General features: G+C 50.9%; 2 protein-coding genes across 2 annotated transcripts; both read right to left on the minus strand.

Moving 5' to 3' along the window:
• On the minus strand, positions 11,313-12,871 carry LOC110433705 (glycine, alanine and asparagine-rich protein-like). Its single transcript, XM_021456219.1, has 2 exons — positions 12,743-12,871; positions 11,313-12,044 (listed from the first exon to the last, which is right to left on the minus strand). Exons 1-2 carry the CDS (start codon positions 12,869-12,871, stop codon positions 11,313-11,315), a joined length of 861 nt encoding a protein of 286 aa, XP_021311894.1.
• LOC8075449 (tRNA (guanine-N(7)-)-methyltransferase) lies at positions 13,073-15,934 on the minus strand. The gene is made up of 8 exons (XM_002457925.2): positions 15,733-15,934; positions 15,597-15,653; positions 15,420-15,495; positions 15,246-15,325; positions 14,553-14,602; positions 14,380-14,464; positions 14,140-14,238; positions 13,073-13,855 (listed from the first exon to the last, which is right to left on the minus strand). The coding sequence occupies exons 1-8, from the start codon at positions 15,889-15,891 to the stop codon at positions 13,619-13,621; spliced, it is 843 nt and encodes a 280-aa protein (XP_002457970.1). The 5' UTR covers positions 15,892-15,934; the 3' UTR covers positions 13,073-13,618.

The raw sequence follows: 22,726 nt of genomic DNA on the forward strand, positions 1-22,726 counted from the left end.
TGCTCACAAACATTACAGGAGCTTTAATTAACCTCTGTTTCACAACAATAGACTAATTTTACATGATACGACGATCAAAGGATCAGAAATCAAGTCACGCACACAGCATGCAACCTCTGTCTCTCACTCGGGCAACGTCGACGCAAGCTTCTCTTTCTTATGGAGTAGCTTCAGACAGTTGACCTTGGCGAAGGCGAACCATGAGTCCATGAGTGCTTGAGCGTGCGGCTTTGTTGGGGTTGCATGTGAGCAGCCCACCGACCTCGAATCCTTCCGTGGACAGCTTCGTCTTGATTAGGCTGAAACTGCTACTTGCTAGTCTTAGTGAAAGTTTCATCACAATTTTATTTGCATTTAATAAAAGCGTTTTTGATGACGTGGAAAAGAGAGAAAACTCTTTTGATGCAATTATCAACTCTCTCTAAGTCATGGAATTAAATGTTTATGAAACGCTAGACTAGCCTTAGAATGAGTTTGGTGTGGGTTTGGTCTGTATTTGAGACCATTAGCAGGTTTAGGCCTTGTTTAGTTCTTTTTTTATTATTATTTTGGCTATTGTACCACTTTTGTTTTTATTTGTCAATTATTGTCCAATCATGAACTAACGAGTCATCTCGCGATTTACATATAAATTGTATAATTAGTTTTTATTTTTGACTATATTTAATGCTCTATGCATATAATATGATAGGGAATTTTAAAAAGTTTTTAGTTTTTGGGTGAACTAAACAAGGCTTTAGTCACAATGCTGTTGCGGGAGCCATGACAGAGTTGCCCCTGCGTCGCTCCACCACGCGGGGTGACATGGGCGGCCCTCCACCGAAGCGCTAGCAGCAGCCCCTTTCTCGCACCTCCCTATGCCGTGCCGCCGCCGAAGCTGGCCGCCGGCATGGCCACGCGGCTCGCTGGGATGGCGGTGGCGGGGCCTCTCCTCTCCTCGTGATTTGGTGGCACATGCGGCAGCGAGCCGGTGGCCTCCCGTGCAGGCTGCGTGGAGCCCGACGGCGCGTCCGCTGCGGCTGTGGCAGCGCCGGCCAGTGTCTGGGCTGGTACGTGGGGGCAGGGCGGATCTTCTTCTCCTCCGCTTGTCCCTTCCTCCGGCCCTGACGGCATCGACGACGCTTGCCCAAGTCGCCGGAGCTAGGTCCTGGAAGGCCAAATCCGGTGTCCGCACGGCCAGATCCGGAACTTTGGCGGCTAGATCCGGTGCACACTTCGAGGGCTGGCGACGGTTGTGGGTGGCCAAGACGGAGGCGGTGGCGCTAGCCAAGGGTGTCGGCACTACGGTTCTGACGCCCCCTGGGCAAGGGGCGGCGCCCATAGGGTGGGACGTGTCTGGTGGCGGCTGGCGATGGGTCAGCAGTATCGGCAGCACGTGCAGAGAGCCAGCAATGGTGGCTGGTGTTACGCGAGCAGCAAAGTCAGGTCCCGCTCTGCGTTGCCCGGTCGGCGGGGGTGGCGACCGATGCAGCTGTGCGGCTGCTGCGTGCAGCCGGCGTATTGAGACTCCTCTGAAGGGGTTGATGTGGAGCAGCGGGACAACGATGAAGGTAGTGTTGGCCGGCAAGGGGCCTGGCTTCTTGGCCCGACGTCTCGTGCTAGAGGACTCCTTGGGCGAAAGCTTGGCGATGGCGACGCCTATGGGTGCCGCTTTCCCTGTTGAGGGCGTCGTGTATCTCCTCTACCACTGTCATCCAAGGGCGAAAGCCCTGTCCAGTTTGGACGTGCGATGGTGGCGCCATCGGTGCTGCGACCTTCCTGAAGGTGTCGTGTTTGGATTTCGTTGTCTCCTTCGGTGTTTGCTCTTCTCTTCCTGGCACCTGGTTGACGCTTTGTGGCGGGTCTTGCTGTGAGAAGTCGAAGCTGCTACATCGGGGATGTGGCTCGGCAACGATGACATGCGGCGAGCCCCCACCTTCTTCGTTGGCTGGGGTTTGCTGGGGTTGGCATGCACCGGAGGCGAGGCATGTAGTCGTGACTGGAAGTCGGCGCTGCTCTTTGCAGGTTGCTTGAGCTTGGCAACGATGACCGGTTGCGACCGCTTGCTTTGGGCTCGTTGGGGGTGGTTTGTGTGGAAGTTGGAGCTGCTGGTGGCTTTGCAACTATGCTCGGGAACGATGACCCATGGCAGTGTGTCGTGTTTGTACTCAGCTACGTCGCGTGTGTTAGTTAGCCCCTTGGGTATCCTTTTTGGCATCCCATTGGCTAGCCTCTTGTACATAATTTCTTTCGTCTTAATTGAGCAGCAGAGCTCCTGCCTTTAAAAAAAAAACAATGCTATTGCGGGCCACAATACCTGCGGCGGCGGCGACCGCGCAGCCTTGGCAGCGTAGGTAGGTTTTTGCAATTTGGATGGATCAGGATTGCGCTTCTGATGACGTCCTGTAATCAGCTAGACTGATCAGTGGGGTCACAAATTATCCCAAGATTTCCCGTACTGCTTGCCCAAGCCAGGTCGCGAGTTGGATTGCTGTTGGAGTCGCCGTTAGGATCTGGTGTCGGAATTGGATCACCGTTGTAGTCGGCATCAGGATCTGGTCATTTCCCCCTCAATAAGCATTTGCAATTTTGCATATGGTTGCCCTTGTTTGGGCAGCGATTAATAATAGTGAAAAAATATTTACGAGAATATAGTGCCCTCAGATGATTTGGTTCCCTCTCATAGCACAACACCGGCGCTCCATTCCACCACTCCTCTATACAGTGAAGCAGAAGATGTAGAGGGCAGCAGCAAGCCCAATCTTCAATCAATATTCAAGAACATTAGGTTTTTGTTCTGGGTTAAAATCTATTTCAATACCTATATTAATAATAAAAAGTAAGAAAATTTTCTCACTCACTCTCCCTTGGTCCTTCATCCTTTATCTCATTCTTGCCACCCAAACGTTTCCGGTCCAAATCCAACACGAGACCATGTTTAGGATAGTGCGCGTCTAACTGTGGTACATCATCTAATAATTTAAAAATGTATTAAAATAGATGACATGATTGCTGGATAAATCTCCAAGTCAGAAGTCATGTTTGCTATTGAATGAAAACATAAAATGGAGATGGAAAGGCAAGTCCATGAGCAAAACAATAGCTATCAGTTTGTTATATCTATAAGGGTTAAGGGAAAATATCACCCTGCACGTTGCATGTTCAGAGGGAGAAAAAAATCACTTTACGAATGCTAAGGTAGCAACTTGCTAACAGTAGTACAGTTAACAAGGATTGCAACTATTAACATCCTATATCAAGCATGACTATGCTTTAGCCTGTATACTTGTATACATGTGGCACCCAATCAAAAATACTCAGATGTTTCACCACATAAGCCCCACAACAGAAGAAATTATTTAACAAATCTGATTCAATTTTTCTTCAGTAGATCGCTTCCGCTTGGTAGCTGCAGTTTTTTTTTCTTCCGAATCTCACAAGAGAAAACATAGCTATAGTAATGTGGAATCTGAGACCTCCATGATAGGACTCAAATTTCCCATGAAACTTAATATTTCCATACAACACATCTTGGATTCTTATATCTGGAACCTTCTCATGTGAATAGCATTGAGACTGACAATAAGGCACAACATCTTCAGACGGTGTGGCCATTCTCCAAAACTGTCCAGGTCTATTCTGGCTTATTAGATCATATGGATGACCACCATATTTGGAGATATTTTCCTGGATGAGCCGTCTTAAGAACATTAGAACCTTGCACCAAAAGTGGATGTCAAAGTTGTCCCTCAACAAAGAAGCATTGTAGTTTGCACAAATGAAACATACGCCCAGCATCCTAGCTATCTCTATGGCCACATGGGCGAACCTTGGCTGCATCTTGGGGTCCATGCTTCCAAATGTAATTGGCTTAAAGAAATACCAGTATGCTTCACGAGTTAGATACTTCAGATGTAGAAGGTGGTGTTGTTCCAAACTTCACAACCTTATCTGATCGGCTTGTGACTATGATTTTACTATCCCTTGGCACGCGTTGTTTATAAGAAGAGAACAACTTATTCCAAGCATCTCCATGAACAAGCAACCTCCTATCTTTGTTTGTGTTGGACACATGATTTTGATGTTCCACTGAACATCCTTTGCTAAGTGTAGCCAATTTCTTCAAAATGAAAGGATCCAAGCAGCCCCTAAGAGAATTTACATTGCACAGAAACATAGAATGACTCAACTGGATCCTTGGTGTCCTCCACATCTTGAGATTGGTATCTGGAGGTGTCAAATAAGTAATTGCCTTGGTACATGGCATCTCTCAGCATGCCCAGCTGCTTCAACATAGCTTGGTTCGTGATATGGTGTCCTGTGGCCTTGGCGATGATGACCTGTGCCCGAAGGAGAACCCTTTAGCAGGCTGTCCTCAACATCCGACACCTTCCGCTTGTTAGTCGTTGGATCCTTGCTCTAGGTGTGAGCAGCTCATTGAGAGGATAGCACACAGAGTTGGGGGTAATTTTCTAAGTTTATTTCTCACACAATGCTATACCAACCTGAGGGGTTGGGGATACATATTTATAGGGCTGCTAACCAGCCAGCATATGCCAAGATGCTAGTCTAAGATGCTAGTCTAAGATGCTGTCCTACAGATGCTAACTGATGTCCTAAAAGCAGTCAAGATGCTGTCCTACAGATGCTAACTGTTGTCCTAAAAGCAGTCAAGGATGCTGTCCTACACAAGGACCATGTGCTGCCTACTGCAGCCCACAACCAGCCAACAAAGACTAGCCAACAGAGACTTATCCATCATTCTCCCCCTAAGTCTTGTGTGGCTCCTTGTGGGGTATCTGAGCCATCCCGATCCTGGCGCGGAGTTCCTGGAACTTGATTCGCCCAAGGGACTTGGTCAGAAAGTCGGCGAGCTGGTCTTAGGTGTTGATGTAGTTGGCCCGAACGCTCCCTTCGTCCAGGCAGCTCCTGATGAAGTGGTACCTCACCCGGATGTGCTTGCTGCGCTCATGGAAGACTGGATTCTTTGCCAAGGCCAAGGCGGACTTGTTGTCGACCCTGAGCTCCACTGCCTCTGCGTCTCTGCCAGGGAGATCGCCAAGCAGCCGAGCCAGCCACAGAGCGTGAGTAGAAGCGGTAGTGGCTGCGATGTATTCTGCCTCGCAGCTGGACAGAGCCACCACCTGCTGCTTGACCGACTGCCAGCTGATCGGACACTTGCCGAGGAAGAAGAGTGTCCCGCTGGTGCTCTTGCGACACGATGTTGCCGGCGTGGTCGCTGTCACTGTACCCGATGAAATGTGCCGCACCGGGGCACCTCGGGTAGTGCAAACCGTAGTCGGAGGTGCCCGCGACGTAGCGGAGGATCCTCTTCACGGTCTGCTGGTGCTCTGTCGTCGGTCACTGCATGAACCGGCTGACGTATCCTACGACGAACGCCAAGTCCGGTCGTGTGTGGACAAGGTAGTGAAGGCTGCCCACAATGCGTCGGTACTGCGTCGCGTCCACCTCTTCCTCCGTACTCTCCCGACTCAGCCTCAGCCTCTCCTCCATAGGAGTGTGGGCTGGGTTGCAGCCGGTGAGACCGCCCAACTCCACAATGCGCTTGGCGTAGGCTGTCTGGCGGAGAGAGGTGCCGGAGCTGTCCTGGTGGACCTCGATCCCCAGGTAGAAGGAGAGAGGGCCCAAGTCGCTCATCTGGAAGGTCGACCTCATCTTCTCCTTGAACGCCTTGATCTCCACCTCCTCGGTGCCGGTGATCACAAGATCGTCGACGTAAACACCCAACAGGGCCTTTCGTCCACTGCCCCGCCAGTAGATGGCCGCCTCATGCGGGCTTTGCTCGAAGCCCATCCCCTTCATTGTGGAATCCAGTTTGGCATTCCACGCCCTCGGTGCCTGCCGCAAGCCATAGAGGGCCTTGCGCAGACGAACCACCTTGCCTTCCTTGCCGGGAATCACAAATCCCGATGGCTGGTGCACGTAGACCTCCTCCTTCAAGTCGTCGTTAAGGAACGTCGACTTGACATCCATGTGATGGACATGCCAGCCCTCCTGGGCAGCTAGCACAAGGAGAAGTCACACAGACTCCATCCGTGCTACGGGGGCGAAGGCGTTGACGAAGTCGACCCCCTCCTGCTGCACGTAACCTCGTGCCACCAAGCGAGCCTTGTGCTTGACGATGGCACCGACTTCATCCCTCTTCAGTTTGAACACCCACTTAAGGGTGATCACGCAGTGACCACGTGGGAGATCAGCGAGCTCCCAAGTGCGGTTCTGCTCGACCGCGTCCATCCCCTGCTGCATCGTGGCATGCCATGCCGCGTCTCCCTCTGCCTCAGCGAAGGAGCGAGGCTCACCATCCTCGTGTGCCAGGTGCAGCTCCGCCTCGAAGTCATGTACCGCTAACCCAGGGACACGTTGGTTACCGAGGATGGTGTCCATGGTGCGGTAGCGTAGAGGCTCATCGTCGTGGTAGGCATCGATGCGGTCCTCGTCGCCGGACAGTGGAGTGGCGAACTCCACCGAACGCTGACGGGCCAAAGCTGCTGGTACCGACCTTGCAGATGCCGACACCGGTGTAGGAGAGTGGGGAGCTGGCGTAGGAGTGCGTGGTGTAGCCGGTGGTGTTGGACTCGCTGGTGGTGAAGGCGGTGGTGGGCTCGCCGAAGCTGATGGCGAGCCGGGTGCCAAGGAGGGCGAGCTCGGTGAGGACGAGCTGCTAGCTCCCCCGGCTCCCTCCAGGTGGACGTAGTCGATGACGAAGTCCCTGAGGGTCGAGGCCGAGCTGTCGTCCACCGCCTTGTCCTAAGTGCAGCCTCGCCCTTCATCGAACACGACGTCCCGGGAAATGCGGACGCGCTGTGTCGCAGGGTCAAGGATGCGGTAGGCCTTGGCACCCTCCGCGTAGCCGATGAACACTCCTGGAGTGCTCCAGTCGTCGAGCTTGCCGACGTGAGTGAGCTCCTTGGTGAACGCTAGATAGCCGAAGACGCGGAGTGGCTCACCACCGGCTTGCGCCCGTGCCAAGCCTCGTACGGCGTCATGCCGTCAAGCGCCTTGGTGGGCGAGCGGTTGAGGAGATGGACAGCGGTCATCACCGCCTCTCCCTAGAGATCGCCGGCATCCCTCTCTGCTTGAGGAGGGCGCGGGCAGTGGCGACTTCCGTCTGGTTGCGGCGCTCGACGACGCCGTTCTGCTGCGGGGTGTACGTCGTGGTGAAGTGGCGCTAAACCCCCTCGTCGGCACAGTGCGCCGTGATCTCGCCACCGTTGTCCGTGCGCAGCACCCGAAGCTTGCGGCCACACTCCTTCTTTGCGGTAGCTTGGTGGTGCTTGATGGCGTCCGCGGCTGCCCCCTTGGTGTCGAGGAGGATAACCCACATGTAGCGGGACGCATCGTCGACGAGGAGGAGAAAGTAGCGTCGTCCTCCAGGTGTACCCGATGTCACGGGGCCGCAAAGGTCGCCGTGCACGAGCTCCAGCTTCTCCTTGGCGCGGAAGCTTGCTTGGCGGGGAAAGGGCAGTCGTCGCTGCTTGGTGAGGACGCAGGTGTCGTAGAACTGCTCCACATTGTCGACGCACGGCATGCCCTGCACCAGATTCCCCCGGGGAAGAAGTACAGCAGCCCAACTTTTTATCCCTGCCGGAAGAGGATACCATGGAACACTTATTAGGGGCTGTTCCAGAACAGAATAGTGTCATTTCAGGAGTAGAATTCCCGTCCTGTTCCGATGTAGAGAAGGGAGTCGGGGACTTGCTTTCCACCTACGGGAAGACTGCTACCCGCAGGGATCACTTATCCCGTTTGGTAGAGGAATTGCTGCTTGAGTCCTCAGATGAGCACGACCGGCTCAAGTTATTTTCCATTATGCATTCCATAAGACAGGGAGATGCCGAAAGGAGTAAAAGTGAAGCGGGGAACACCCTCGTGGAAAAGTACGAACGATATTTTAAAAGGAGATATGGGAAGTCCATATACTTAGGTCGTAATAAGTAGGTATAATTGAATATTTCAAAGGTCGGAAGCAGGTGGGCAAAACGGATAGCAAGGTTCAAAGAAAGGGTTGGTTAAGCAGCCCCGCTGGGGAGAAGGAGTACGAGCAATCGAGCTGTGGAGATGGAAGGCAAGCTGGTTACGATAATGGAGATACCCGGATCTAGGAAAGCAAGCAAGCACTTTCGAAAGCAGGAAGTAGGGATTCCCGATTTTACGTAACATTAAAGGAAAGGATGGAAAAGAAATATAATATAATAACGTTATTTATTTCTGGTCCCACCTGAACCCAATTTTTGGAAGTAGGTTGGAACGTGGCTTGCTACTGACTCCATACTTTCGCACAAACTGCCTATAGTACCCTGTTAACCCTAGGAGAGCCGCCTACTCCAACTATAGCTTTGCTTCCTTTTTTTCTTTAGTCAGAAAGAGTTCCCAGCTTATAGTAAAGGCTATAATAGTTATAGTTTTCTTTCTCATTAGGGAAGGCGGGCTCGCAAGCCTAGCCTGATTTTTAGCGGCCGGGAGGTCTTTTCGCTAATGTGAGAGGCATCGGCAGCCTCAACCACGGTTCAAGCACCGGCTCACGACAGAGCTTGATCATACCAGGACCTACTTCATTTTCTACTCCTGTAGGTTAGGTTACCGATTTTCCTCCGACGATGACTCTAGGTAAGGGACTTAGGCCTATCAACGGTATTATGGACCTGCCTTTCTTCCCAACCGCAACGATGCCGAAAAAGACTTGTTTGGCTGCTTTGGAATAACTGCACTTCTTCTGCTAATCTCGGAGTCGGATGCCGAGGAGTTAGTGCCTGACTTTCTGTCTTCTTCTCTACCAGCACCTAAAACTAACTTATAAGTGATACCGAGAATTCAAATGTTCCCTCGAGGCTCCAACTGCACTTTCAATCTGATTTCTATCTTGCATTCTGTTCCTTGGCTTAACAGCTTGTAACTCTTAGTTTAGTCCAGTCTTTTTAGCTTAGCTGGTAGGTTAGCTTAGTTGGTAGGTTAGCTTGTCTTTTTTCTCTGTTCTTCGCATGATTGGTTCTCTTTGACCGGAACGATAGTGTAGGCGAGCCCGGATGCAGAGATGGATGGATGATGGAATGGATCCCTGTCGCGAGCCAGTCTAGGAGCCAAGCAAGCCATTGGATCGTAGGCTGTGCTTTGTTCTCTAAAGGCAAGCTTTCCTTTCTCGGAATCCGATGCTTGTGGAATTAATGGGAAGGGATCTCATGTCAAAGCAATCTTCTGATTTCAGTAAAGCATAGGCCACACACAGATGGAAAACGGCTTTCACTTCTTATAACCGACTTGCAGTCTGCCCTGCTAACTACAAATCCTATTATCTCACTTACTTGAGCTAGGGAAACTACTACTACAGCCTAATACCAGGAAGGGATACGAGAATTGTAACCACTACTTTAAGACAAGACCTCTTTCTTACTTTCATGCTTCTAGCTAATACTCTGTAAACGAAAGCTACAATCACTACTACTCTTGATACGAAAAGGCAATCTTCCATTCGGCTAGCTAACAACGAACCTTGTGGCTGGGATTCAAACTCCGTAAACGACTAAGCAATTGAGTAGACTTACTTGCATTCACGAAAAAACCACTTTATTTCCACTTTTATATGGTAGTTGCACTGCTAAAGCTTCATAAACAACATATCGCATTTAAACTCTTATTACCTACTTTCAAACTGATAGCTAGCTTGTATTATTATAAGCGACTTACTACTACGGAGACGACTAAGCAATGCCATGACTAATAGATACGAAAAAGCAATGCCATGACTCGAATTATGCTAGCAGCTTACTTAGAATAAGACTTGTGAGCTTTAAGCCTTACCTGAGCTACTAAAAGACTATAAACTACATGCTATAACTAGTGCTCGCTGACTTGTATTCTTGCTTGAGCCTCATAAGCGACACTAAATATCACGGGTAAAACACAAGATACGAAATCACCACTTCAATGAGCTAGCTTGGGTATGAGCACTTCACTTGCGGCTTTTAACCTTCTAACTGGCTTGGTAAAACAAGGTAAACGACTGCTCCATACTATAGCTAATAGCATTGAAACGATAAAGCTGTATCACGGCTAGAATCCAGATTTCCAGGAATATACGAGAACTTCAAAGCAAAGGCAGAATTACACTCTCTAAATTAAATGGCTACCACAATTCTATCTGAAAACTAAAATTCTGAGATCGGCAGATCAAACTAATAGCTGACTTGAATCCTTAGAGCTGGTCTAGCTGACTGTCAATCTGATAGTTGGCTCACAACCTTATATCACGGGTTCGAATCTGGTATCGTCAAAGAACTCCCACCGGCCTGTCATGTGGTGGGTGGCACTGATGTCGAGGCACCACCCATCGATCTTGTTGCTGCCGCCGGATCCGCTGCTGAGGAGGGCATGTGCCTTGGGCTCGTCGAGGTGGAGAAGAGCCGCTGCAGCCAGTGCTGTTGGAGGTGGCTCGGTGCTAGCATGTGTCATGAACAAAGCTGGCTGCTCCTCCTCCTCCGCCTGCGCGACGTGGGTCTGAGCGTGTCGTGGCTGCCTGCAATCCTTAGCCCAATGGCCAGCAAGACCACAGTTCTTGCAGCAGTCATCTTGTGCCGGCTTGGGTTTTTCGGCGGCGGCGCTTTGGACACCTCCGCGGGCGCCTCCGTTGGCACGCCCTTGCGCCCCGGCCTGGGCGCCTTTGCGTGACTTGCCGCGCTTGCCACGCTTGCGGCTGGCTACTGCAGAAGAAGGCTCCCCCTTCTTCTTGTCACCTTGCCCGACAGCCACTGCTCCTGGGTGAGAAGGAGCTTGGGCCCCGAGGAGGGTTGTGGCTCATCATTGTCGACGACCTTGAGGCGACCTATCGCCTCCTCGATCGACATCGTGGAGAGGTCTAGCAGAGACTCGATTGAGCGAGCCATCTGCCTGTACTTCTCGGGGACGCAGCGGAAGAGCTTCTCGACAGCTCTCTCGTCGCTGTAGGTGTTGTCACCAAACTACACCACTTTCTACAGCAAAGTGTTGAGACGAAGAGCAAAATCATCAACGTCCTCACCTGGCTTGAAGGCCAGGTCCTCCCACTCCTTGCGGAGTTGCTGCAATGTGGACTTGCGGGCGCGATCACTGCCGATGCATGCTGCAGCAATGGCGTCCCAAGCATCCTTGACAGTCCGCTTGCTGGTAAGCGAGAACTGCATCTCAGTCGGGACTGCAGCGATGAGGGCATTCAATGCCCGTCGATCCTGGTCGTAGTCGACGTCGCCGTACCGAACTGCCTCCCACATGTGCAGCACCTGAAGTCTCACCTTCATCACCGTAGCCCACTCAATGTAGTTAGTCTTGGTGAGGTTAGGCCATCATCCACCAGGGCCAACGTCCCTGGCAACAACCTGGTACCCATGGTAGCCATGGTACCGGTCCGAGGAGAGAGAGCCACGCGGCCTGCGAAGGCCGTGCTCTCCCTCGACCCGTCCACCGCCGTTGCCATGTGCGCCTCCTCCAGGAGCGCCGCCGGCTCCACCACGGTACCGGTCCGGGGAGAGAGAGCCACGCGGCCTGCGAAGGCCGTGCTCTTCCTCTACCCGTCCACCGCCGTTGTCGTGCGCGCCTCCTCCAGGAGCGCCGCCAGCGCCTCCACGCCTGTCTGGACTGCGGCCACGCTCGTGGGCGTGCACAGCTGCCCACTGCGCCGCTCGCCGGCGTGCTGCATCTCTCTCCAGCAGCTCTAGGTCTGGGTCAGCACTGTCATCAGCAGCGATGGAGCTGCTGTGACTGCTGCGCAGGTCCTCAACCTCCGCTGCCGCTGCACGCGCTGTACCTGCAGCAGCTGCTGCCTCCACCTCCGCTCTGGCTGCTGCCAGCTCCGCTTGGGCCAGCCTCGACGCCCTCGCTGCTGCTGCAGCGGTCGCTGCCGCCGCTCGTCTGCGCTCCTCTGCTGCAGCGAGGTCGGCCTCCTGCCGACGCCGCGCGCTCGAGGTGCCCGAGTGTTGAGACTGCCCTTCTGCGGCCATGGCGTGCAGTTGCGCGGAGAGCAGAGGCAGCCGGAACAGCTGCTGCTGCCCGGGGCTGCTGCGAGGCAGGGAGCTCAACTGGAGAAGGGATTGAGCAGGAAATGCTTAGGCTACAGGATACTAAGGCTCCGATACCACCACTTGTTAGTCGCTAGATCCTTGCTCTAGGTGTGAGCAGGATCCTTACTCTCATTGAGAGGATAGCACACAGGGGCAATTTTCTGGGTTTATTTCTCACACAATGCTATACCAACCTGAGGGGTTAGGGATACATATTTATAGAGCTGCTAACCAGCCAACATATGCCAAGATGCTAGTCTAAGATGCTGTCCTATAGATGCTAACTGTTGTCCTAAAAACAGTCAAGATGCTGTCCTACAGATACTAACTGTTGTCCTAAAATTAGTCAAAGATGCTGTCCTACACAAGGACCACGTGCTGCCTACTGCAACCCACAACCAGCCAATAGAGACTAGCCAACAGAGACTTATCCATCACCGCTTCGATCTTCTGGTGATGACGAAATTCACAGATCTTGTGATCGCCTCACCAAGCACTGCAGAAATTATTGTCTATTTCGGCACTCTGCTTGCTCGTATCAGGAAGATCACACAGTGGGTGAAGGAGCTAAGAGTGTTTCCCAGTTGATCCGAAACCTTTCGTGTGTTATACAGGAGGAATAGAAACCTTTCAAAGTTCTAACACAGCAGGTCACGGAGGGAGCGAGAGCGAGGGAGGAATACAAACCTATTGCAATTTGTTTGCAAGTCACAAACCTGCAAGCTGAGAAAGGTACATCTTTGACTTCTCAACATCAGTGACGCGCGGAGCCAATAACCATCACCATGAAGTTCACTACAGTTTGTATCTGCGGTCACAAACATGTTTGCATGCCTGCCCTGCATCTGCGGTCACTAATGACTAATAAATGGTGGCCAAACATGAAGTTCACTACAGCAGAAATGATTGTAGGGTTGGTTAAAAATGGGTTTTATAGTGGATTTCGAAACCAAAACTATCTAGTTGCAACTTGCAGCAGCAGAAAAAAATAGCTCTACAATTCTTGTTTTGAAGCAAAAGATATCTGCATCTCAAAGCAAAAAAAATTAATGTGGAATGGTTGGCATCCTTTCCTTTCCTATACTAAACACAAGGTACAAAACAGTGTCTAGAGTGAACCAAGTTTGAACAATCCTTATGTACATCGAGTAGCCTCATCTGGATTGCCTCTACAAATTGTCTGCGTACCGATAGATGGTGAGAAATTCCAGACCTGAATCCTGGACAGAATAAAATACCCCAGCAGACACTAAACATCATAGGTATGGTTTGACGTAACAAATGAACAGCCTTGTCAGTAGTCATCTTCATCAAGGCATTGGCTAACTTATTGCATCAGGTGAAAAAAAAGATGAGATGTGCACAGTGCACTATCAGAAAATGTAATGCAGCTCTATGTAGTGAAGGCAACTTGTGATGCATGATTCAAGCAGGAAGACATCAGGTGTCACTGCTTGGACTTCTCTTTGTTTTGGTTTGGCAGGCTTTGTACTTGGACGCTTTGTTTTTTCCCAACTTCTCTTAATGAAATACATGCAATGCACATTCTTGAAAACCTTACTGCCTGGACAACTTCTGCAGCTGATGAACAGTTAGTAAGAAGCATCTCTAATTTTTTGGTACATCCTCCTGTATATGGTTGCTCCTTCAAGCTCTGCATGGATTTCTCGCTCTGTCCGGATTCCCATTGGGTTGTCCAGAAGCCATCCTTCATGGTCACACTGAAGATCTTGATCGACATAATTAACATGTGCCAAAATATCAGAGTACCCATCAAACCTTTCTCTCATGTCTACAGCTACTTCCAGTACATCTGATTGTATGAAAACCTAGCATCAATACACTGAGATGTTAGCCTGAAGAAATGAAAGACATGTGTGGGAGATCACAACAGCAAAAACAAAAATGAAGTACATGACGAAAACTGGCCTTAGTCCAAATTTAAATGTATGGCATGAATGTATTAGGTTATCTTGATCTAACTATCGCCATGCAGTGCATTGAGCCTGCAGGTTTAGTATGAGTAGAGCAATGATTATTACAGCATTTGGATGTAACTAGTTCATGCCTTTGAAATTAGAAATACAAAGCTTGGAATACAGAAATGCCATACCCGTCCACCTAAACAGAGATTCTTTGTGATTGAATCGACCAATGGTTGCTGCAGAACTCTTCTTTTGTGATGTCTCTTTTTGAAGTGTGGATCAGGACACTACAAATTCAGCAAATAGACATCTAAAATCTCACTTCCATTTCCATAAAATCAGGAAATAACAAAGCAGTGAATCAGAATAGTTATCACTGAGCTGACAGATATAACTAAAGGACTGATGCAGCACCCAGCTACACTCACCAGTATTGAAACAAGTGACAAGGGACCAGGGTATGACGATATGATTTTCTGAAAAGACACCGTTGCATTTGCAAACATAAAACAGCTGTGGAAAGAGAATAATTTGAAGTACTGTTACATTACTGCACCAGTAAGAAAGAGCAAGTGCCGAATTCAGATGTCAGGCAACTTACACATTCATAAGCCCCAATTCATTCACCCAGAATTGTGCCCGCTCCACCAACTACAGAAATAGAATAAGTAGAACATCACGAAACTACAATTTTAACAATTCATGAGTACCGGATACAATTAGAAGGATCCTATCTTAGGCATAAACCAAACCTAATTTGGAAGGCTCACAAAGAAAACAAATGCAAATTTAAATGATTTGCTTGGACGCTTATACAAGGCAAAATTCTCACGGCAGACAACTTGGAGTTAAGGGGCTGGCCTCATCAAGATAATTGCATTATGTGCAATGGACCGCTCAAGACTAGCATACACTTATGCCTCTTATGCCAAAATGTTTCAATGGCCTGACAATCTATGTAATGTGGAACCTCTGGAAAGAATGAAACTGAATGATCTTTGAGAATTGTTTCCAAACAGCACAGTGAGTGCCTTTGAAAGCAAAATAAGACATCGACCAAAGGAGGGCATATGCTTCGTGGTTCATTTTCTTTGCTTCGTGCTGTGACAATGCAGGCTGTGTGCTGTGTCACGCTTTGGGTGGACTGCTTGAGGTTCCCAGTGCTTTGTTTCTAAAACTGTTTTGAACTCTCTTTTCTCTCTTAAACTGAAAGGCAAAGCTCCTGCCACTTATACATCAAAAAAAAAAAAAAACCCAGAAACTAAACAAGCTGAAACCTTAAACCAATTAAAACCTTTTCGCGGATTTCTAACCCAAGGTAGTTCTGCCTCTTGTCAGAATTCTTCGCGTGCCAAATCAAGAACCTCCCACTCCCTGGACATAAGATTCCCTGTGAACATCCTTCTCCAAGCAACCAACTGTCACAAGGAATCAATGATAAAACTAAATCAAAGTAGCACTTGCGCACCGCAGCCGATGTCGACCATGAGGGGGAGCAGGGGGTCGTCGAACACCTCCTTCCACTCTGGCGGCTCCGTGGGCTCCTACACACCGCAAAACAGAGCACAAATTAGCGGAAAAATACGAGTGCCTGTGCTCGATTGGCAATCTTGAAAAAATGGGTGGGGAATCAGGAGTGCTTTACCGAGAAGGATGAGCTGAGCGGGTTCACGTGCTGCCGTATGCGCATGTGATGGCCCCTCTGCGTACAGAGATGGATGAGCGGTAAGATTGGTATACCACCGGGGATAGGGACCAAGAGAAGAAGGGTGGCGACAGACGTTGGGGTACAGAGGCCGGAGGTTGAGGTCGGCGTACTCCTTGTCCACGGCGTCGGGGCTCTGCGCAGCGGAACACCGAGTCCGGGACGAGGGAGGGCGGCGGGCGGAGGGAAGGCGGAGGAGGCGGCAGCACAGGGTGGCCGCAGCCATCCAAGCCATGCTGCGCTAGGGTCTCTCGGCTGGCGGCCTGCCGCTGCCGCCGTGCAGGAAATTGGATATTTGCCATACTCAACTATGTTTTTTTTTGGTAAATTTACCGTTTTTAAGATGGGCAGCGGGCATAAAAAAACAGTGTATAAATGTTTTTTCTCAAACACACAAGAAAACTGCATATCAATATATTACATATCTAATATCTAGCTGTATTTGGAAGCACACCTAATAAAAATGCTACATTATCTCGTTTGGTCCAACTAGTGAGATAGTTATTATCTAAAGATCCAACTAATAATTAGCTATTTTATTAGTTGCACCAGCTTGGATCCAAAAGAGATAACTATTATCTATAGAGATCCAAATGGGACCTTAAATTCTGAGAAATTTCAATATTTGATGTTGAATTCATACGTGCCACTTTTTTTAGATTACATAATACAACATAAACACTCATAATGCACACATTTTCACCTCTATGAACAAACGCACGCTCACATATCATTCAAAATTTGACATTTCATTTGCAAATTCTTACGATTCAGATGTTTTTCGCTCTGTTTTTCTCAATTCCTATATCCTCTTTTTATTTTTAGGCCACCTGAAGGATAAAATTGTCCACTACCTTATGTTTAGGCATGTTGGAGCACATGCGCCTCCTCCGCATGATGTGCTGTGCAATGTGGTTGGCCATCACTCATCCCCTATTGCAATTGTGTACCGAACTATTTTGGACTACCTACGCATCATGTCGTCGCGTCCCACACCAGTCTGCTTGTGTTGCCACAACCATTGCCCCACCGTGCCACCATGATCGCACGGACCTATATCACGTACCCACCACCCTTGGCCATGAGAAAGGTGTAGCGAAGGCGGGTCGAATCACTCTCCCTTACAGGTGCGGCTTGATGCAAGCAGCGTCATTGAAGAAAACCTCATGTAGCCTTGCGGACCGTTGACAAACGCTGAAGATGCTACCGCCATGGCAATGCTCCTATATTGTTTTCCATTTAGACATGGTGTGACATCAGGTGGCAGCGAGTGCTGGGACCGACGGTGGGTAGGTGCCGGCTCAACGGCTCAATGCTAGAGCAGTTGCGACACGTATAGGAGACTCAATGGTGGTGATCAAGAATAGAAGAGAGAAGAAAGACATGCCTAGAGAGGAGGGTTGGTCTAGGTGAAAATCTCATTTAAGTTATGGTAATTGAGTGACAAAATTGTAAGGAAAATAGACCCTTGGCCTATTTAGTGGATTTTGGTTAATGATCATGACCATTTGGACTAACATCATTTGCTAATGTTTTTAGAGATAGTTAACTGGGTCTTGCAAAAAAAAGGTGCAAAAGTGATTTGAACTTAGACAAAGTGATGATTCAGACGATCAACGCCTCAAACAAGACATTAGAAGCTGAGTATGCACACCGTTCATGGCAGAACAGACCTGATCTTGTCATCGATGCGATTGAGTCCCTGAACATATGCATGCACCCACGTAGGAGGAGACTAGGACGCTAGCTGTCACATCGGCCATAGCTGGCGACGGTAGGTGAGAATGCACTGCTAGAGACCTATAGAGCTGAAGAGGAAGTACACGAAGGCAAGAACATGGAAGGAGACAAGCAGGGGCGGATCCCGGCCCCAGGCTGCAGCCCGAGGTGTGGCCCAGAAATCTTTTTAACAATTCCTTTTTTCAGCCTAAAAAATCTATGAAAATATAGATTTAGCCCCCCTTTGAGGTCTTGTTTGGATGTAGTCGGATTTACATCAGTCCACATGTGTTGAGGTGGATTGGAGTGGAACTTGAACTAAATTCCACCCAATCCACACCAACACACATGGATTGAAGTGAATCCGACAACATCCAAACAAGGTCTGAAGTGTTTCTGGATCCGAGACAAGATCAGAGTCTGCGTGCTCTCATCAGCGCCGGGGTTGCCCATACAGTCGTGCCGTCAGCGAGCCTGGAGGAGGGCCGCCACGCCAAGCACAGGAAGGCAGCGAGAGTGAGGAGGGAGTTGACACATTCACGATGTTGTTCAGCGTGGTGATGTGAATGCTACCCTACTAAAAATTAACCAGAATCCCAACTGGAAAATTGATCTAGCATCTTGAAATCAATTCAGATGGTGCCCTACTCAAGATGGCAATGGGGAATTCCCCGTCGGGGATTGACCCACCATCCCCGTCCTCGCGGGGGGAAAATTTCCCTGTCCCCGTCCCCACGAAGGTCGTTGGGGGACATTTTTCTCCCATCCCCGTTCCCTGCGGGGAATTGGTCCACGACGGGGATCCCCGTACCAGACACTAAACAAGATAAAGGCAATAGAACACTAAGCATGACTGAGACACGATTATCAATTGTGATCTAAAGTTTATACACACATCATAATCATAGCATACAACTAGTCACATTCTTAGTTTCTCAATCATAGTCTCACAGATCATGGCTTCCAGCCTGTCGACGAAAGCTAGTCGGCAGTCTACCTTGGGGTATACCCACGGTAGTAGTTTATCGGTAGACGGTGCGCAAACTACGAACTCGATGGTGACGCAAGACGCGGACAAGCTTTTTATCCAGGTTCGGCCGCCGAGTTGGCGTAATACCTACGTCCTGCGTCTGGTTGTATTGATTTGTGCTGAGAGAATATGATGTCCTAGGGGGGTCCCTTGTCCCTCCTTATATAGTCCGGAGGGCAGGGTTACAGATCTGGAAACTAATCCTAGTCGGTTACAATTGCCATAGATAGTTCGATATCAATTCCTATTCTAACCGACTAGAATTCTGTTTGATCTCCACATCTTGCTTCCTTGTGCGAGACTCCAGGCTGTCGGATCAAGCCTTAAACTCGTCTCGTAATGGGCCAAGCCTCCTGGCCCAAGTCTAGCCGTAAGGGTATAGGGGTCTATCCCCCCACAGCTAGTCCCCGAGCACCATGTATTGTGATGTAACACGCCGCCTTGAGCTTCTTCGATCAGTGAGACTTGACGTCTTCAATAAGCGGGAAAGTCGCCCAAACAGTTGCAACAGTATTTTGACCAACTCAAAAGACAGTTGATCAACATTGTCATCGAAGAAGCAGGTTGTTTGAAGAATGCATGGTGCTCTAAATTAAAAAAGATTTCTTTCTTGGTGAAGTGTGCCCACTTTACTTTTGCGAAAAGTGTAGTCTTCAAAATAGCCAGCATATTCACCGCAAGGTGAAGTGTGCCCACTTAGTCCCCGAGCCTGGTAGTAGGTGACGTAGGCACGTGGTGCCAGGGTCAAAAGAAAAGTCCTCAAAGAAATTCTGAAACCGAGATGCATCGCCAGATGCATCGTACCGATGTAGTCCCCGAGCTTGCTGGAAGGCGAAGTATGAGCCTTGTAGCAAGGTCTAAAGAATTGAATTTACCAGTCCCCGAGCATGTCATGCTCGTCTGTAATCGAAAAGACCCGTCCCCAGGCACTTAGTGTGCTGCCTGGAATTACATGTTACTATACTATACGACCAGTCCCCGAGCATCGAGTGCTCGGTGGTCGGTGAATGCTTTAAAGCTGTGAGCTGATAGACTGAGCGACCAGTCCCCGAGCGTCGAGTGCTCGGTGGTCGGTGCATTATTTGAAGTTCCGAGCTAATAAACTGAGCGACCAGTCCCCGAGCGTCGAGTGCTCGGTGGTCGGTGCAGTCTTTGAAGTTCCGAGCTAATAAACTGGGCGACCAGTCCCCGAGCGTCGAGTGCTCGGTGGTCGGTGCAGTCTTTGAAGTTCCGAGCTAATAAACTGGGCGACCAGTCCCCGAGCATCGAGTGCTCGGTGGTCGGTGCAGTCTTTGAAGTTCCGGATTGCTGACTCACTGGCGTATGTGTCTTCTTACTTTTGAAAAGGTCTTTCAAATTTGAAGTTGACATGACGGGGTCTCCTGACGATATGTCAGACGGATGCATGAAAAGCTGTGCCTGGCAACTGTACAACCGCTCTTTGCGTGGTTTGAGAAAAAGGAAACCATCAATTGGTACGAAAACTCCGCCGCATTAATTGTCTATAATCATTATAAACCGAAACGCCGCGTCCGCCGCATGGCCTGCCCACTTCCCGAGATTACAGGAAGTGGGAGAGGTGGGGTCGCTGGTTTATAAGGGCCTAATAGGACCGCCTGTACCGCTTCTCCTGCCATTGCCGTCAAATCTTCCGCTCTCATCTTCTCCAATCTCCTGCATCTTCCTAGCTCCAGCTCGCATTCGCACCTCTAATGGCGAAGAGCGATTCTAGGAAGAGGGCCGAACTGATGGCCAAGGAGTGGAAAAAGTCTCGCAGCACCACAAAGTCTCTTGGCGACCTCGTCGACATGGGGCTTCTGCACGGCGCAGAGCTCGGCGGCTGGAGGGCGCCGGAAGGGGAGAGCTACCCCGACCCTCGCGCCGGTGAGATCGTCGTTTTTGAAGATTTCATCAAGAGAGGCTTTGGTGTTCCTGTTCATCCCTTTCTTCAAGGTCTTCTTTTGTACTATGAGATCGGGATTTGCAATCTGCACCCGAACTCAATTCTTCTTATTTCCACCTTCATCCATCTGTGCGAGGCCTATGTTGGCATAGAGCCGCACTTTGATCTTTTCCGGTACCTTTTCTGTCTGAGGAAGAAGGGAGCAGTTGGAGGCTCCAAGGTTGCAGGTGGAGTATACCTCAACCTTCGTGATGGGATGAAGAACCGCTACCTGCACTGCCCATGGAACACCTCCTTGACCGAATGGTACAGGAGGTGGTTCTACGTCAGGGAGGAACCGGGCAGCTCCACGTTCTGCGACGTGGGGTACGTTCCCGAGAAGAGGGCGAGCTGGACCGACCGCCCAGAGTACGACGGTCAAGTGGCGGATCTGATGAAGCTGATCGACTGGTCGCGCCTGGATGGACTTAGCGTGGTCGGCAACTTCATTTGCCGCCGGGTGATGCCCTGCCAGAAGAGGGTGCACTCGGCGTATGAGTATGCCGGAAGCGCAGACCCGACCAGGATGCGGTCGGAGATCCTGGAGAAGGCGGAGGTACAACAGCTGCTGAACGAGCTGTTTAACTTCGCGGATGGAGGCTTCACCCGTAGCAGTGATCGGGTGCAAGCCTTCAAGTTAGGACGACCAGCACCAAAGGTATGTAGCATACTCCGTTTTTTCATTCGTATGTCGTCTGCAGTTGGCTCACCTCTGTTGCTTTTGCAGGTCGGTGATGTCGACCGGTGCATAGTGTACGTATCACTGGCACCGGGGATGGAAGATCCTGTGGGAGAGGTCCCGTCAGAGGAAGACCGAGCCCGCCCCGTCCCGACCTCCGAGGAGAGGGTAGCGGGGAAAAGGCCATTGCCGGCGGATCCCTTGCCGACACCGGAGCTGCCGGCAGACCTACCGGCGGAGAGCAGCCAAGCGCCGAAGCGTCGTCGGCTCGTGCGGATCGTCGACGACGACGACGACGACGAGGAGGCTGCGCCGTCGTTGGTCCGACGGCCTCGGGGCCGCCCAGACGCTGCGCCGGTCGCCACTGATCGAGTGGCCAGCGGCGCAGCTGCCCCGCAAGTTGCTGAGGTGGGGGCACAGGCGCCGACCGGCCGGGCGAGGAGGAGGTTCACCGCGACCCATCGCCGGTCAGACCTGTAAGTGTTCAACTTACGTATTTTGGACTCCTCTTTTTTTTTTTTTTTTAACTTTTGTTCCTGTAGTGCGGCATCGGATGTCGACCCTGGCCAAACTGCTGGCCAGGGAACGGGCGAGCCTGCCCGCAGTTCTGGGGATGCGGCCCCCCAGACCACAGAGCAGCCGACAGCTGCAGTCGCGCCTGGGAGCACGGAGGGGCTCCCGAGCGCGGCGCCTACTACAGCAAGCAGCCCGACCAGGGCTGGGGAGGCTCCCCCAACTGACCCCTCGGAGAAGGGAAAGTCTCCGACCGCTCCTCCTGCCGGGGGGAGTGAAGTCCCCCCGCCGCCCCGAGCAGGAGCCTCTCCGGCTGCGGGCTCCCCAGGTCTGGTCCAAGGGACGGTGGCGCCTGGGACCACCACCGGGGGTGACGCAGCCCAGGAGGAGGAAACCAGGGCGGCCTCCGACGACGAGGTAGAAGAGATCGAGGGTCGTCCCCGTGATGGCCGCCAACACGTGTATGTGTGGCGCCAACGCGGGGATCACTTTATCGGTCATGAGGAGCTCGCCGAGTCCGAAGAGGCCGCCAGGGTGGAGCGCGCGGCCAAGCGCCTTGTCGACGAAGTCAAGGTAAGCGGCGTTTTGAGCTGCCGCGCGTTCTTTTGCCTTGTCTTCTGCGCATTTTTTAAATGCTTGCTTTGTAGGACGTTATGAAAACGGCGAAGTACCGGAAACGGTGCTTTGACCAGATAGAAGGCGTCATGGCCGAGAACAAGGCCCTTGCCGCGGAGGTAGACCGGTTGCGGGCGGAGGTCGGAGAGAAGGTGGTCGAGATGAGCGCCGAAAAGGAGCGTCGTCTCGACCTCTCTCGTCGCCTGGCCGACCAGTACCGGCTGCAGGAAGGTTAGTCACACGCTCCGAGCAGTTTCACATACTTGTATAGTTTGCTTTGCTGACCAGTTAATCGATTCACGCAGACTTGGAGGAGGAGGTGGCGAGCCTCCAACAAGAGAAAGAGCAGCTCGGCCAACAGCTCGCCAGTGCACAGGAGTCCGGACGGCGAGCGGAAGAGGAATTAAGCCGAAAAGACCGGGAGTTAGCTGGTAATGGGTGCCGCCTTGTTGGTTGCTAACTGCCCCTTTGCTTGTCTGGTATGCCCAAAGTAACGTCTCGTTTCTCTTGCAGTGCTCAAGGTGAACACCAAAAAGCACCTGGATGAGCTGGTCAAGGACCGGGACTCCTGG

This window comes from Sorghum bicolor, chromosome 3, assembly GCF_000003195.3.
Source record: "Sorghum bicolor cultivar BTx623 chromosome 3, Sorghum_bicolor_NCBIv3, whole genome shotgun sequence".
Classification (NCBI taxonomy): domain Eukaryota; kingdom Viridiplantae; phylum Streptophyta; class Magnoliopsida; order Poales; family Poaceae; genus Sorghum; species Sorghum bicolor.